The sequence below is a fragment of the Acanthopagrus latus genome, chromosome 15 (assembly GCF_904848185.1).
Source record: "Acanthopagrus latus isolate v.2019 chromosome 15, fAcaLat1.1, whole genome shotgun sequence".
Classification (NCBI taxonomy): domain Eukaryota; kingdom Metazoa; phylum Chordata; class Actinopteri; order Spariformes; family Sparidae; genus Acanthopagrus; species Acanthopagrus latus.
The window spans coordinates 14,198,529-14,214,977 of NC_051053.1; the positions used below are offsets into that span (position 1 = coordinate 14,198,529).

At 41.4% G+C, this 16,449-nt stretch overlaps 1 protein-coding gene across 2 annotated transcripts; it reads right to left on the reverse strand.

The window, feature by feature from the left end:
- Positions 1 to 225: 225 nt before the first annotated feature.
- inpp5f (inositol polyphosphate-5-phosphatase F) lies at positions 226 to 15,396 on the reverse strand. 2 transcript variants are annotated; one of them, XM_037122594.1, is made up of 20 exons: positions 14,928 to 15,396; positions 13,205 to 13,285; positions 12,555 to 12,691; positions 11,779 to 11,907; positions 11,430 to 11,597; positions 11,267 to 11,323; positions 10,605 to 10,803; positions 10,202 to 10,381; positions 9,746 to 9,813; positions 7,976 to 8,100; positions 7,793 to 7,870; positions 7,032 to 7,152; positions 6,249 to 6,377; positions 5,911 to 6,028; positions 5,612 to 5,810; positions 5,414 to 5,485; positions 5,247 to 5,320; positions 4,925 to 5,053; positions 4,742 to 4,829; positions 226 to 4,576 (listed from the first exon to the last, which is right to left on the reverse strand). In XM_037122594.1, the coding sequence occupies exons 1-20, from the start codon at positions 15,022 to 15,024 to the stop codon at positions 3,415 to 3,417; spliced, it is 3,411 nt and encodes a 1,136-aa protein (XP_036978489.1). In that variant the 5' UTR covers positions 15,025 to 15,396; the 3' UTR covers positions 226 to 3,414. The 2 variants fall into 2 exon arrangements, with proteins under 2 accessions (XP_036978489.1, XP_036978488.1); XM_037122593.1 differs by having other exon boundaries at positions 11,430 to 11,615.
- Between the last annotated feature and the right edge of the window lie 1,053 nt (positions 15,397 to 16,449).

The window sequence follows — 16,449 nt, forward strand, 5'->3', positions numbered from 1 at the left end:
TTTAATGAGGTCTGGAGGAATGTTTTTTTTTTTTTTTTATCTTGAGTCAGTATACCTTAAACCAGGTGCCAGCTTATATAAAGCACAAACCGTTCCTGTGAATGGATTTGACAATAAACCTCATGCAGCACTCGTTCACTCATATACTTTTTATTCCAATGGAATATCTTCCTAAACAAAAAGTGTACAGTGCACTTTGTCATCAAGTAACACACCCAAAGAGGATAAGAATAAATAGGATACTTTAATATACAATACAATCTCAGTACACCGTGGAAAACAATGACAACAGTCAGTTGGTAAAGAGGAGAGAAATGACCACAGACATCTGGATGGAATGGTTCTAATGCTAGAAAATGTGCTTAAACAGTGCAAATCAAATGCTTTAAGACCTCTTTTCACATGATAGTTTGTTATGGTCTGGGGTTCTTATTGGAAGGGAGGACAACCACAGACGACAAATGAAGAGGTGGTTGCAAAAGCACTTGGTGTAAACAAAAGGAAAGGAGAAAAATCTCACCCAGCAAATATAGGATCAAATATAACTGCTGGCTTTTGCATATAAAAACCAGACACCAACACTCTAGCATTGTGGTCTCTATCAGGAATGTTGAGGACTACTGTTCCTTGTAGCTTAATGCAGCCGGTTAAGGACAGAATACGTTTCTGCTCTGCTTGAGAACTGCTCCAGTGTTTGCGATCCTGAAGGAAAAGTTTCTAAAAACACCTTTTACCCCCTGCACTTAAAACTTAGCATTACAGCTATTACCTTAAAGCTTTGGCAGCACCACACGCTATCAGCAGGTTCAATAACTATATAATGTAGCACCCACGAAGCAGCCCACTGTCTCACTTAACACAGTTAATGTCATAAAATATACAAGGATCCCACACTGTATCTGCTGGTGAGCGAGCGTAATGCAGAAAAAACAGGCAAATGTAACACAAAAATATGAAAGTTGTGACGGTTTATCTTGGGATATTTCAGCTCGAGGCATACAAGATTATTATTATTTATCATAAATAGACAAAACGTACACAGCAGAGGGATAAAGTGGCGAAGGTTCATTATTTTTTGTGTAGGACTATCAAGCTGTCGAAAATCGTCACCGTTTAAAGGGGCTGTTCACACCAAAATCAAAACGACATATTTTTCCTCTTACCTGGAGTTTTGGGGTGAACGCTTTCTTTAATTGGTGACCAAAGAGGCAAAACCTCACCTCTTGCGGTTAAGGTAAAGCAATACAAATTCATAGCACAAATATGACTGGAAGCTCTAAGGCGAGCACTCACAACCTCACACATAACTGTACAGCACATACACACAGCCAACTCACAACACCTGCTCACTTCCATGGAGAATGTATGTGCCAGTAGAGGAAACATCCCAAGATAAAGCATGATGATATACAATAACCCTGAACATGATTGTTTGTACAGTACACCAAATGTAACATGTTAGAATGGACTTAAAAAGGTAGATTTTGCCATAAATACCTGATATACATAATCCCACTTAAATTCCCTGTTAAGGCAAATATGCTTTCAGTTTGGGGAGTGCATAAAGCGTCAGTGTTTCTAATAACTGGGTGGGTGCAATTGCATATATACCTACTATATGCTACTCTCCTGTCTTTGTCAAACATGCAACGTCAATGTACAACGCCGGCCGGGGACTCCGTTTGTACAAACCCTCATAGTTAATTAGTACAACCATTAGCGGAATAGTTATTTCAATACATATATCTATCAAAAACAACTCCAACCAGTAGTTTTCTGGTTATTTGTGGTTAGCAATGACCATACTGGGCCTTCTTTTTCAAAATATAATGCTCAAACCTCTTTGAACAAGCTGCCACCCTGCCATCAATACAAAAAGCTGAAGGGAAGGCTCTACTCAGGGAACAGATAAACATACAATACTCACTGTACATATCGACAGCCAGGGTACTCTTACTAAGGTTGTGTGTAGTCATTATTTCTATAACAGTATATCTTCTAAGTTACACTTGACAACATGGATATTACAGATATTACTACGTACAGTATGTCGTCTAGTTCCTGACAGCTATACAAAGGGTAATAGTTAACATTGAACTGTCCTTTGGGAGTCACTCACAAAAGATATTTGGTTGGATTCTACAACAACTGTTACAAATTGGGTCATTACGAGGTCTATGTCACAAAATGTGCAGGATGACATACAGTACATGATAAAGTCAGAGTTGGTCTTGCAACATGCAGCTCATGTTTACCTGCCTTGTCATTATCATTTGTTACCATTAACCTCACATGCAACGATGTGGCCAAAAGAATGTTTTCTTTTTTCACGAAGGATAGTGACATGTTTACATGCACAAAATATATGCTGCATACCACTCTGGAAGTACACAAGTTTCAAACCTAAATACCTTATTATGTCTAGGTTATGTCCTATTGTGACCAATATGAGATTATCATCGACATAAGATAAGAAAACTGTACTTACCAGAACTATTGAACAGTGGCAGTATTTCTGGAGTGATTGAGGATTTGGACGCACAAACATTTAAATCAAATGTTTTCATAGACACAAGAATTAGAGCAGATTCCTCAAGTACTCAATACTCAAACATTTCCTATATGCCATTTTTTATACTGAGCTTAGGGCTTAGGGCTCAGAGTAGGGCTGCACAAATTATTTGAAACATGATCAAAATTGCAATAGGGCTAAGGCCAATATCCAAACCATAAGAAGCTGCAGTTTTTTAATTAAGAGTAAAAAGTATTGTGCTGCAGAGATTCCCTGGCCAATAATTCTTGCTCTCCAGATGTGAGAAAACCGGATTGTTTTGAATAGTCATCCAAAAAGTTGTTTAGTCATGATTTTGTTTTTCAGTGAAAAATGCTAAAGTTATCATTTCCAATAATCATGAATCATTTTGCAGTTGTAAAAACTGTCAAAACAATTGCAGTATGATTTTTTTTTTTTACATATCGTGCAGCCCTAGTACTAAGTACTGGTATTTTGAGACATACATATCAGAAATGTTATGGTATCGCCATTATTGTTATTTTCACAAGGAAATTAATATACTGATGAAGACTGCTTATTAAACCATAAAAGAAAGAATCAGTTTGCAACGGTTGGATGGCAAAAGAGACATAAGCTTATATAACGTCCCTTATATAAATAAGGTCAGTGTTCTTTTAAGAGGGAATCCACAATTATGTGCATGTAAACATGGTCACTGTCATGTCGGGATTTCAAATGTATGTCTGAGTCCTGTACAAGAGTAATCTTTAACATGGGGGTAAATTTAGGAGCGTGTTTCTTGGCCGTATAGTGACGCTATGTGCAAGCTTTTGCTACTGCTACCACACAGGAAGTTTCTACACGACGCATCACTACAAAGTCCTGCTACATGGTAAGCACTAGATCTGAATGATCCTGGTCTGGCACTGTGTAAACATTGCCTTCAGCTCGTTCTCTTGGGCTTCATTGACAGCATCTGGCTCTGGGCTCTTCTGTACCTTTGCCACAGCAAAGTTGATGCCCTGGGTGAGGCCAGCCTGTGTGAGGCTGGCCACCTGGACCATGGAGCTCTTGATCTTGGCAAAGGGGGAGACCACTCGGCTACCATTGCTGTCGGCAGGCGAGGGGCCGAGGCTGCCCTCCATCTGTGAACCCAGACTCCTCTGAGAGCCTCCTGAAGCAGCAGAGCTAGGCTTCTGGACGGCGAGGAGGTTGGAATTGGAGGTAGTCGTCTCGACGTCTAGCTGGGATGGCCTGGGAAGCTGGGGCTCCTCCTGCCGATGTTGCAGCTCGGAGCTTGGCTGCTTGTCTGAGTCTGCTGGGGTTTTATTCTGCACAGGCAACACAGGGTTGAGTAGGGGGGCAGCAGCTGGCGGCTGCTCCCCAAACACCTCAACAGGTTTGGTCTGTGCATCCTGGATAAACTGGTGGCAGTAAGCATCGATGGGAGTACCAAAGTCAATCAGGATGGCTTCCTCAGCCACCGAGGCGGCCCCTGGGGACTTGTCATCACTGACTTGAGAAGGGCTTTCCTGCTTCCCGTCACAGCCAGTGACCCGGATAACAGAGGGAATATTTAGTTCTACGCTACCAATTGACTGGGAGCGACTGCCCAGTCGTGGGTTTGATGCTACAATGCCACAGCTGGGCAGCACATAGTCCACGTTCTCTAAAGAGCCAGAACACGGGTGCTCTGGATCAGAATTATAGGAGTCAGAGTCGTCGGAGATGTCAGAGTGCTCATCACCGATATCTTTCAGGGCTCCGCCAGGGTTGTTATCTGATGTCTCCAAGCTACTGTCCGACTTCCACAGGTTGACATGCATAGTTGGCTTTAGGAAATTGACTTTTACATCAGGCTTAGAGAAGGTGCCAAGCTTCCCGAGAGGCTTGAAGGGGCCGATGTTTACATTTGTCTTGGTCTGTTTCACTTTCTGATTGAGAGAGGAGAATTTGTTGAGGAGGAAACTTTTGCCCTGTGCCAAACCCGAGCTACCCTGTCCCTGGTCAGCAGGTTTGTTCTGGATGCCCATTATATCCTCATGAGGTTTACTCTGCCGCCTGGAACACACAAACAAACAGCCTAACTATGTTTCCAACAGCTCCAGTCATTAGGAACTGACATTCTGCCCTGATGGCTGCAAATGTTTATCTTCATTACATTCAAAAATGTGAAAAAGTGACATTTATGAAGGCTGATCACCTTAATGACCAAGTAGTACTCACCTCTCCAGCTTCTTTTCAACCACAAGCAGGTCTAGCCCCGTGGCCTGTTTAGTTATGCGAAGCATCTCAGCTATGCATTGTAACGTGTCTGAAATACATCACGATGTTAGTCTCAACCTTTATATGCACAGTTTGTGATCTAAAAAGTTTCCTTTTCTGGCCGATTAAAGAAACACATCCTACCTTTTCCATCATCCTCAGGGTTTCGTGTTGCTGCTCTCAGCGTGTGGAAGTATCCACTCGTCTCCTCATTCCTGTAATGCAAACGCATGCAGCAGAACTTTGGCTTCCCAAACAGAGTCGGCTCCGGACCTGCAAAAAGAAAAAAAAAAAAACACAACTTGCAACTTCCATTTTCAGTGATGTGCTTTCCTTGCATGAATCATAATCAGCAGAGATATTGCTAAAAGGTTACTGAGAAACTGTGAAATACACTTTTGGGAAGTGTTTGGTGACTCAGTGAGTAACAGAAACCTTCACTTCTGCTTTGAGTCTGACTTCTTACCGATCTCTATCTTTTCCAAACCCTCCAAATTGAGTCGCTGGTATTGGTTGACTTTATCTGCTTCTTCATCGTAGCTGCAAGAAAATAAATACAAACATTAGTCAATCTGTGAGAATTTCTTTTAAAGAAAGCTGTCAAACTTAAATTCCATTTAAAGTCAAACTTACTAAGCAATATAATATGCTTTGTCGGACAAAAGAAGCAGCACATCCACGTCTTTGTTGTTTGCATCGATGAGGCTGGTGGTAAATAAGAGAACGGTATCATGGAAAGGGAATTTCAGAAACTACTGAAAACAGTATAATGGTATAATCATTATCATTATGAAGTTAATAACTACTCAGACAGGGCAGCTAGCCACTAACCTCATGTCACAGTTGATGAGGGCCCAACCGCCGTGAAACTTCTCGTCATCAGGCAGTAAAAGCTGCATGTATGTCTGCAGCAGGAGGCTGACCTGCTCCTGTGCTCCTCTCTGGCTCTCTTTCTCCTTCTCTTCATGCTCCTTCTCCTTACTGAAGATGGAGTAGAGGTCCTCCGTCACTGGCAAGCCCATCATTAGGTCTGCAGGATTGAAAGGAATCAGTCACTGAGCAATTTTGGGACCACATCGGTACAGATACATAGATAGATGCTCTAACATGCGCCCTGTTTTTTCCCTTACCAATGACTGCTTGTCTGTAAGCATCCCTGAAGCGGTTCAGATAGTAGCGGTTGGCTGAATTCACACCATCCTTCATCACACCAGCCAGTTTCCTCTCACCCGTCCTGGTGAAATCGCCCTAAAACAGATCTAACCTTGTTTAATACACATTTTGGCTTACCTTTAAGTTTTTGTCATTCTGATGTCTTTAATCTACTGCAACACTTGATTAATTCAGGAGTCCTTCTGTTTGAGAAAGCTTATGCCTTTAAGCTTCAGCTATCTACTGACTGGGCCAAAACAAGCTGTTTGTTTAAGCAAACTCTGACATTGATGTAAAGGAAAGATAATGACGTTACCTTCAGCGCTGCTGTGCCTGCGTACTGTCTGCTGATGGTGTCTCCGTTATTGGCCCACATGATCTGATAAATCCTGTAGCACTTGACGGGCAGAGGCTGCTCAGGAGGCATCACACCCAGTTTCTTCAGCTGCAGGAAGAAAAGAGACATTTTTGTCCACCATTGTGCTGTTAAAACTGTGAGCACAGTGTGAGGAATCTTTCTGTTTACACTGCATCAGCAAGAAGTCAGCTTATGATATCTACTTCTAGAGGCAGCAAAATAACACTTTTTGTTCATTAAATGTAATCCAATATGAATTTGGTGATGTAAACTGAAAAGGGCTGGGGGTATAAACCATGACTGTGCTGGCAAACACAACAGATCTCCTCTGGTATCTTTCCCGTTTAGTTCTGTAGGAACATGTCTAAGATCTGTGTGAGCTGAAGAGTAAATATATGCAGATGTCAGTGATCTGTTACACAAATACTAAGTAAACTAACAGAGACACAGATTCATGTTGCCGAGTGCATCTGTTGATACACATTACATCTTAAGTAAAGCACTTTGTAGTCACAGTTTTGTAAGCAGTAATACAAAGTCAGTGTCTTTTTAGAGGATTTATTCTATATTATAGATACTGGTGTAATTTATAAAATATACTATGTTGCAAGACTAAGTAGTTAAGTTAACCTATCTGGAAATGTTTGATAAGGAACATTTCAGTTTCAGCACTTACATAATACCAAATGTTATGTATAAAGGGGAATTCATGCTCATTTATTTGCCTGGGGCACATCTCACCTGTTGCTCCATCACCACCCGAGCAACAGCAGCCTGGACCACATTGGTTCTGTCAAGACAGTCCATACAGTTGACTCTGAAGATACCCTCCTGCTTGCAGATAACTCCGGCCTGATCCACCCTGACAGAGGAAGATACATTCATCATAAGATGCATTCATAGGATAAATAATCTTTAAAAATACCTATTCTGCTTGGTTTCCTTCTTTCCTTCAGTGTTTTTTATTTTATTGTGCATGTAAAAGATCTTGAAATTTAAAAAGGTCACAGTCCACACCAAGAGTAGCTCTTCTCTCCCACAGAAAACAATGCTCCTGAACGTCTTATCAGTAGTCCTGCCTTTAATTCAGTGAATTTGTGACGTCAAACTTTGTCAATTTGTTACACATTTGCATAACTGTATGCCTATTAGTGCTGGGTTAGGGATGTACATACTGACTAATCAGAGCAGACTGGGTATTCAGCAGGGCCTTAAAGAGACAGGAGCTAAAACAGAGCATTTCAGATGGACTGCAGTGCTGCAGTATGACAGTATGAGAAAACTGGTGCATTGTGAACATGTAAATCTATTCTAGCAGTAACCCAAAATAAAATAATGAACCTGAATGAGCCAGATACAACTTAATGACTAACACACACTATAGCTATTAGAGGCTGATTGTTGTTTTCTGTGAAAACAAATCATGACATAATAAAGATTTGCGAAGGTTCATGTAAACAAGCATTTCTCCTTAAATGACAAATAACAGATATGACACTTACCAAGCCCACTTCATGTCTGTGATGATGTCAGAGATCGCATCTGTCAGTATTTGCACATTCTCAAACTTCATACCTCGGCTGAGAAACAGGATATAAGAAGCATAAAGGGGAAGTAAATGAATACATTCATTCACCCATACATTTTTGAACAAGTTTCACTGGTGAGGCAAGTGTTTCTCTTACCAGTGCTCATGGAAGTCAAACGAAACGTATGTGAGTTTTGGATTGTTGTAAAGAAGGACTTGCTTCAGATATGCGTCGCCAATTATCTTCTCGCGTCCACCTTGATCGACCAAGTTAATGATGACCTGACCAAACAATAAAAAGCTGCCATTAGCCTTGTGTCTAACAATTATGCCCCTCTTGGTCATTGCTGTGAAAACACATTTAGATGGTAAATATTGAAGGAAGGACAACTGCATTCTGACTTTTAAAAGTTACCTTGTCAACCTGATATGGTTGATTTGTCAGATAAGGTCAAGTGGTTAACTAAATCTGATTTCAAATTTTTAAAATTCTAAAATTAGCAATCTGTGCTCCTACCCTGTCAGTCTGGACAGATATTAAAGGAATGACACCAAGGGCAGCATGTTATGTTATGTTTTGTTATGTCCAGCATCATATGCCATCTAAGGGGGGGAATGCAACATTGAATGGCTAAGCTTAGTTAGCTTACTGGCTAGTTAGCTAGCAAGATCAGCAAACTAGTAGTGGTTTGCTTTTGCTTGTTATAAAGAGAAGGACTATAATACACTGAAATGCCCTACCCCTCTATTTCAACAAGAATCAGGACACCTATTCCTAGGCATAAACAAGCAAAATAGAGGGTGTATACTAAAGTATACTAAATGACATGGGGCAGAAAAATGTCAATCAAGTCGAGACTGGCTCACATGCTAGCACCTCAGTTTGAACATTCAAACCATATGCAGCCACAGCTAGACAGAAAAACCACAGCAGTAACACATTTTAAATGACAATCCTAACACCAGACTGATGGATGCAAGTAGTCAATATCCCCTTTAACACAGGAGAAGACACATTAACGTCACAGCGGCGGTTCGCCAATTCTCCACCGATGGTGATTCATACAGAGCAAAGCATATCCGCCTTAAAGTCAAACCCCTGCGTAATTCACACAGAAAGCCGTGATGCCGTCATGATGTTGATGTCGGTGAGTTTTCAAGGTGTCCCCTTTGTTAATCTAAACCCCCGGATAGTTTATAATCATACGGATGCTGTTTTATTGTGTAGTGATTGAGATCCTGACCCACCAAACATCCTGGAAAGTGACAAAGTTACATTTTTCACGCGAAATTACATAATTGCACAAATGCCATCAGCAGACTGGAAGCTGTCTGACTCTGTCACTGGTGGGGAGGGAGGCTGTTTTCTGGGGGAAAGTTAACTGAAGTCTCGGTCAGGAGGGCTGACAGTCGCAGTGATTTATTTTCATCACAAACAAAAGTTTTTTTCCGTGACAGACACTGTTTTTGTGGCAGAAATGTGACGAAGAGTCAGTCGGACAGGCGGGGGGCGGACATTTCACCATGTATATCTGCGGTATTTTGTTTCCTCATGTTATTTGCCAAAGACAGTTACGGTTACTACGTTACTGTTGTTTGGTCATGTATCGTTGCTTTGTGGGACACTCTGTATTTAGTTGAGTGAGGGACCTGTGCAGTTGACAGAACATCCAATCAACACGCCCTTCATACGTGATCCACTTATCCATTCACACTGGTTCAGTTCGCCAATAATGCACTCCTGATACTACCTCCAGAGGCATAACAGTGCCAGACAAAATTTCACCCCTCACCGCCTCTGAGAGATTCACACTGAGACGGAGTGAGAAATTGGCGCAGGATCCCCGCATCCAAAAGGCAGTGTGAATGGGGCTAATAACAATGCTAAGCACATGCCCAAGCATACACTCTGGCAAAGCCAACCCACCTGCGTATTGTAGAGTTTAAGCTGTTCTTCAAAGTGAGCAGCAAAGTAAGACATGGTTTCCCTCTCTCCTGAAACAATAGAAATAATATGCACATATATGAGTTCCATGTAAGTGAATCTGGTCAAAGACATCAAGGAATATATTTTGCATTAAGCATTTGTGCTGTTTTCAAGATAATAACTTTGGATTCACCTGATCAAGATTCCTCACAAAAATGTACAGTTATAGGCAAGTTACCAATGAGAAATCATATTTGATCAATATCTAAAACATATCTAAAATACACTGAACAGATGTGTAGAACCCAAAGAGAACACCAGTACTGAATGAAATGTCTTTTTTATGGTGCAACTACAGAAACAAAAACTGGATATGAAAGGCGCACTATGATCAAACAAAGCCTCTGATGAACTGCCATTATAATACTGTGTGCGAGATAATGTTGATTTACTGACCTTTCTCTAAGCGTGGCCGGGGGTTGTAGCGGTACCCAGCCTGGCTCCAGAAGACAGGCACAGAGCCACGAGTCTGCACAAAGGACAGAGTGTGGCTGTGCACGTGGATCAACTGCTCTGTCTCCACATAGTTCGCCACATGGCCATCAGTATCCACTCCCCTGCGTTTGTACCGCATCCCTTTGGGCAAGGAGGGTGCATCAGCACGATTCAGATTATTTATATCACAGAACAAAAACTAACCTGCCTACCAAGTTATTCAAAGCCTTTTGAGAAAGAATCCCTATTAGGTTGTGAGGTAAAAATATGTCCTAATTACTCAACATGGCCTATTTAATTGGGCTTTATCAGAGTTGAGGCATGACCTTTTTGTAGACCATTCTGACAGTAATTGTAGCCCTACCTGCACGGTGACGGCTACGTCTGGAGATCAGGGCCACAGTGAAGCGGGGATGAATGTCATCAACACAGGTGACCTCCTGCGGTGGGGTCTCAGGGCTGCTCCTCTCCTCATCAGATGTCTCATTGTAGTTCACCACCAGTTCCTCCACCTGAACAAAGCCCTGGATGATTGGTACCACCCAGAAGTCCACCTCTGGCACCTACAGCAAAAGGGACAAGAAGATTAAGTGTGTCAGGTTGATAAGCAAGTGAGGAACCTAAAATGGGCGTGCTGGCAATTGCTTTTTTGAATGCAAAATCTAAAGATCTAGAGCTAAGTATTGTGTTATCTCAGATAACAAAGCTAAAGAGAAAACAAGGTCACAAGATCACTGCATTAACAAAATAATAATTGCAAGTACAGCTTTACATCCACCATTAATATAACAGGGCTAATCTTTCATAGCTCAGTGCCATTGCCTCCTCTATTCACTGAGTATTTCCATACTCTTCTGATAAAGCTCTGGTAGCTATCCGCAAATTCAACTGTCACACTACTACAGCAGGACAAGCTACGCTATTTGGGCTGACAGTTGTACAGAAAAACACGGACTGTGTCACTGACTGTCAAAGAATAAAATCTTGAAAGCAAACAATAACCAGTGGCATTCAAAAGTGATTTACCTGAAGGTCAATTAGATCTTGGATCATGTGCTTATTCCAGAAGAAACGGTCATCCACCTGTCAGAAAGAATCAAAATTACCATCAATCAAATGTAGGGGTTTCTTCAATTAAAGAACGTTTCAGAAAAATGAGGCAACACGTGAAATGTGTGTATCGCCAAACCTGTTTCCACAGAGGTAAACTGGATTTATCCGAGCCTCCCTGTCGCTGCACAGTGTTTGTCAGGTCGTAGGTCATGCTGTAATAGAAAGAGTCCGAGTCCATGAATATCTTGTATAGCTCATCCAGCAGCCGCCTCTCCAGACGTTCCTTCTCTTTGTTTTCCTTGACCTGGAAGGCAGGGGAATACTGGATTGGGTGGGTGGACAGAAAAGGGCATTAAGCTGACAAAGCAAAGAAAAGCAAAACCCTATAAGACCTTTAAAGCCTATGAAAGTGCGAAAGACAGGTAAAGTGTTGGTTTGTGGATGATAGCATGCGTTTTTAATAAAATGTATGATGGTAAAAATACCTTTTTCTTGATAGGCACAGCCACATTTGATTTGATCTGGCTGAAAGTTTTCATCAAGAACTTTGAATCATCAGGAGACGGGGCCAGTTTCTCTGGTTTGTCGATTCCAAAGTGATGCTTCTTGCAAAGCTGAAAAAGAGGATCCCCTATCAAATGTATCCATTTTATCTCTTATAACATTATAGCTATATTTATAACAGAAATGTCATTTCATTTCTCAAAACAAACAAATTAACAAATAGTTCATTACTATCCACTACAAAAAGCCAAAAACAATGCAGTATTCTATATGGTTCTCATTTTCCTAAACTAACACAGCTGACAATCTAACAGCTACATTCTTCTACTGGATTTCTAGGGCACAAAAGGGCTGGAATGGTCGTTCTGCAGTACAAGGGAATGCACGAGACAGGGTCTAAAAACCTATCCTGGAACAATCAACCTTATCTGGATTTACTTACTTGAAAATATTCTGTCTCACCATCCATGAAGCTTCCCTGAAACACTGAAACCTTAGTAATATTCCTTTGATTTTACATCTGCACTCAATTGTAACTCCAAATGTGTGGGAGAAAGTGAAACTGATCTTAAAATCGAATAAGAAAGCCCATCAGAGATGAATCATATGCTTATGCATACATACACAGTATTCTTGGATGCATTAAAGAAAACAATTCTCACAAGCGCTGTGAGATTGTCACAGAGGCTGAAAGCAGTAATTAAAACCCATGAAAACTGCTTCTCCTGTCTCATTACATTATGAGTAGTATACACACCTCCAGCTCGAGCTCCTGAGGCTCTTCATCAGAAAGCGGAATGACAGCTATCTTGGTGATCTTATAGACTTTATGGTCGCCTGGTAAAATGCCCACGAGTGCTTTCTGGCGGATTAATACAAGGCCGAGAGGAAGATCTGCCAAGGGGAGAGAGATGGAGGGGGAGTTGCGTCATGGGTGCAGAATTCGTCACATTTTTTAAAGGTGTGAAGGAAGCAGCTGCACACTAGCCCTTAACTGCAGATTTTATAAGAAGATTACACAAGACATCTGGTAGATAAATATATAAACCATTTTAATCTGAATTTAAATTACTTCAATAATATGATTCTCATATTTTTCTTGTGAAAGGCATAACTTCCTACCCTGAAGTCCATAGCAGGATCAACACAATCAAATTTATCATCAATTTGAATCATCACCACCAGCTCACTCCTCTTCATAACTACACACACTTCAAACATTTTTTTTTACACCTTTCCTTGCGAGTAAGAAACATACTAAGCGCTGAATGATCTGGTAACTCAAGTGTCTGGTGCACACAGATGGAAAATACTGGCAAGAGTGTGTGTGCTCTGTGCAAAAGGAAAAAATAACAACAACAACAAAAAACAGCTGTGGTGAAATGCTCATGTTTGTTCTCCACTTACCTGTGTGAAGCTGTATCTTGCCAATAACACCTTCTACCAAACCCAAACACACGGGATTCCAAGCTAAAAGCAGGTCAGTCGCTGAAATAAAAATATAGAAATAAAACATCAAAACAATGATGAGGCAATTCAGCTCAGCAACACATGCTTTAGGTCAGATAAGCAGGCAGGATCAAACATAATGTGCAGGTACAGAGCCAAAAAAGGTGATAACACTTATCCAGATTTATCCAGAAAATTCACCTTGATCAACTTATTTTGTGTGTTTTTTATCGGGATCTGCAATAAAATCTTTCCCATCACTAGTTTTTACACCCAGTAAAACATGAGCGTGAAAGGAGCAGCTATTACACTTAAAACAATCAAGTGTGACTTTATTGAGAAAGTGCATTTTTTCATGAAGGAGAAAACTAGCTCAATGTACTGAAAGTTTCAGGCTGAGTTTGAGCTCAGTTACAGTGCACAAACTTGGTGACTAAAAGGGAAAGTGGAATGCTTATCGTTGGTGACGGATTAAGCAACACAGTGGAGAAAATTGGAAAAATGGGAAGGGTGTGGCTAAGGGTGGAGAAAATCAACTGAAGGCAGCCTCAGACAATAACTCTTCCTGTTCCACCAGCCCGAGAGTTGCATGCACACAGGAATGGGCTGCGAGGGCCCCCACAGGAAAGGTCTTACAGGAAAGCAATACATAATACTAACAGAAATAATACCAAAACCCCACTCAGAATATCATGGAAATACTTCACTGTGTGCTTGAGAGTGCAGTGGAAACCCAGTGAGGAGTGGAAACCCTTTTTCCAATTAAATAATGGAACAGTAGTGCAACTAAAAACCTGTTCAGCATGGCTGCACAGCCCCACGACTTCGCCTGACACAGCCACACAGTCTTCCGGTGACTCTAACAAAAGTTTTCTTTGAGTTCAGCACTTCTTTCACTTCAGCTGAGAAAAGGTGATTTTCAAGGTATTTCTTCTCATACAAAAGCAAGTCCTTTTTTTGTCACAGCTATGAGCCGCAGCAACACTGCTCACTTCTGCAATGTGACCAAGTTGTGATGCCAAGAGCTGCTTTCACACTAAGCGTGACACTGAACATGCTTGTTTGCGCCTGTATTTATTGTGCCTTCATGTCCTTATACATGAGAATGGTATCATAGCTTTCTAATGGCTCAACATACACTGTTAGTATAGTACGATAAGCTGTCATAAGTCAAGCACCACGCATGAAAGCTACAATCCTGTTAATTCAACCTCTTCACAGTCCTGTGGTGGGTCTTTGTACTTTAAAGGAGAATTTAAGGGTCGGATTTACCCTTCAGTGGTTCATATAAGGAGCAAAGCAATAACTTTGGAGTCTGTCTGGGGTGTTGGCACGAAAGCTAGGACGATGGCTTCGAGACTTGGCAGATTAAACAATCCCTAGCTTTTTTTAGCCATCTAACTTGTTTCGTGTGAGGTAGCAGGATGATTCAGACCGATTACATGATTACAAGAAGGTTTATTTTAGAGATGAACGTGTAACAGATTAGACTAGGTGACCCGCTGAGGTGTTTTTACAGAAATGGTGACAAAAAAATATCTGAAAAAATACTGTCAGCAAACTCCAGACAGACCTTGAAATACATACATATTATTTCACTATCACAGCTACAACTGTTAAATATCAGTTTCAGGTAAATGGCCGGCTGTAGCAGCAGGGAGAGCTGTCATCCAGTACGTACCAGGTCTGACGGTCATAGTCCCGTCTTTCCGGCTGCACCACAGAGCACGGTCCCCACTCTGAAGAATATACTCGTCTTTGGCTTGGAACAGCTCCATTTTGTCCCCTCACGTTACACAAAAGTAGGCAACTAGCTGGCTTAGCAGCCAGGTACAGGTAATTATCAACTTCCACGTCTCGGAGGTGAACTGTAGCTAACCAGACAGGCACCGGCTAGCCACGGTTAGCTCGTCCCCTCCACGGGCTGGTGTGCTACAGCAGCTAGCTACCTAGCGAGCTAGCAGCGGCAGCAGCTGGATGCGTGTCGGATTTGTTTATTCCGCTTATACGCATACTGATAACTAAATTCCCTTCTGTACAGGAGAAGCATCCCGTCCCGCAGTCATGCCGGAGAGATTAAACGCAAATACACACGAGTAAGCGCGAAGGTGTCCCAGCTGCTGTTGTGTGGCGTTCAAAACGTATCCGACAGTTTCCTGCTCCAAACAATGACATGTGACCTGTGCCGTCATCAACGGTGTACAGGTAACATAACTGCAACCTCCGGTAAAACTACTCACACCACTTACTACGTGGTTACAGTAAGGCATAACTTTATGTTTAATCATTTATGTGATGTTAATGGAAGCATATGCTAATAACTGGACTCCCCATTCAAAGTGGAGATGTGTCATCGTGTGACTTTATGTATGCTAATGCATTTATTTTGTATTACACATTTATTCTATTTAACACAAAGATCATTTCCTTTTAAATGCAGAGGCAGCAAACATCACTTCAGCTCCTCCTGGTCAGTGTCTACATCATGTAGATTTAATCTTGTGGAGGGATGCTTATTTTAATCAGGAGATTATGCATGAAACAATCAATAAATATAAATCTGTATTCTGATGTTACACAACAGTGTCATTCCTATATATAAAGCACATATCATACCACTTACACACATTCTGAATTGTCCCCACCCATCTTGGAATAAGGGAGCAGAAATGTTCTCAGTTATGACTCAGTGAGCTCTGAGGGGAAAGGCAGGGAGCAGCTGACCTCAGACTGTTAATCTACCATCAGAAACTCTTCAGTGGAAAACTAAACCACACTAAAACATAGTACAAGCAGCTTTTAACTGGAAACAGCTCCAGTTTAAAACTGATAACTCTATATGACCTACATAAGCAAATGAGGCCATTACCGAGAAGACTGGCTATTTATTTATGTATATATATCGAATATCGTTATTCTTAATACCTGAAAACTATTCTTTTGTGGCAGAGTGCTTAGGATGATTTGATGAGTGTCAGCCTGAGGAGAGATGTTGTCCCGTTGTCTTGTGGCAAAGCAATGAAACAAAGTGTTCTTGTCATACCCTCATCATCTTTAGTCCAAAGGGGCCACCAGAATAAACAAAAAATGAAGTGTAGTAGCTTGAAGACAGTTTAAGGCTGGGTCAGTGACACATCTACAAATCCAAAGCTGGAGCACACACACATACTGATACGTTGTTAAAACATGGATTATTTGGCAGG

What these genes read in the sequence shown, in the direction of transcription:
- inpp5f (XM_037122593.1), bottom strand. Translation starts at nt 15,024, where the DNA reads ATGGAGCTGTTCCAAGCCAAAGACGAGTATATTCTTCAGAGTGGGGAC. An exon ending in GTTTACCTCTGTGGAAACAG is followed by an intron (nt 11,324 to 11,429) that starts GTTTGGCGATAC and finishes TCTTTCTGACAG; the next exon opens with GTGGATGACCGTTTCTTCTG. An exon ending in TTTGACTTCCATGAGCACTG is followed by an intron (nt 7,871 to 7,975) that starts GTAAGAGAAACA and finishes CCTGTTTCTCAG; the next exon opens with CCGAGGTATGAAGTTTGAGA.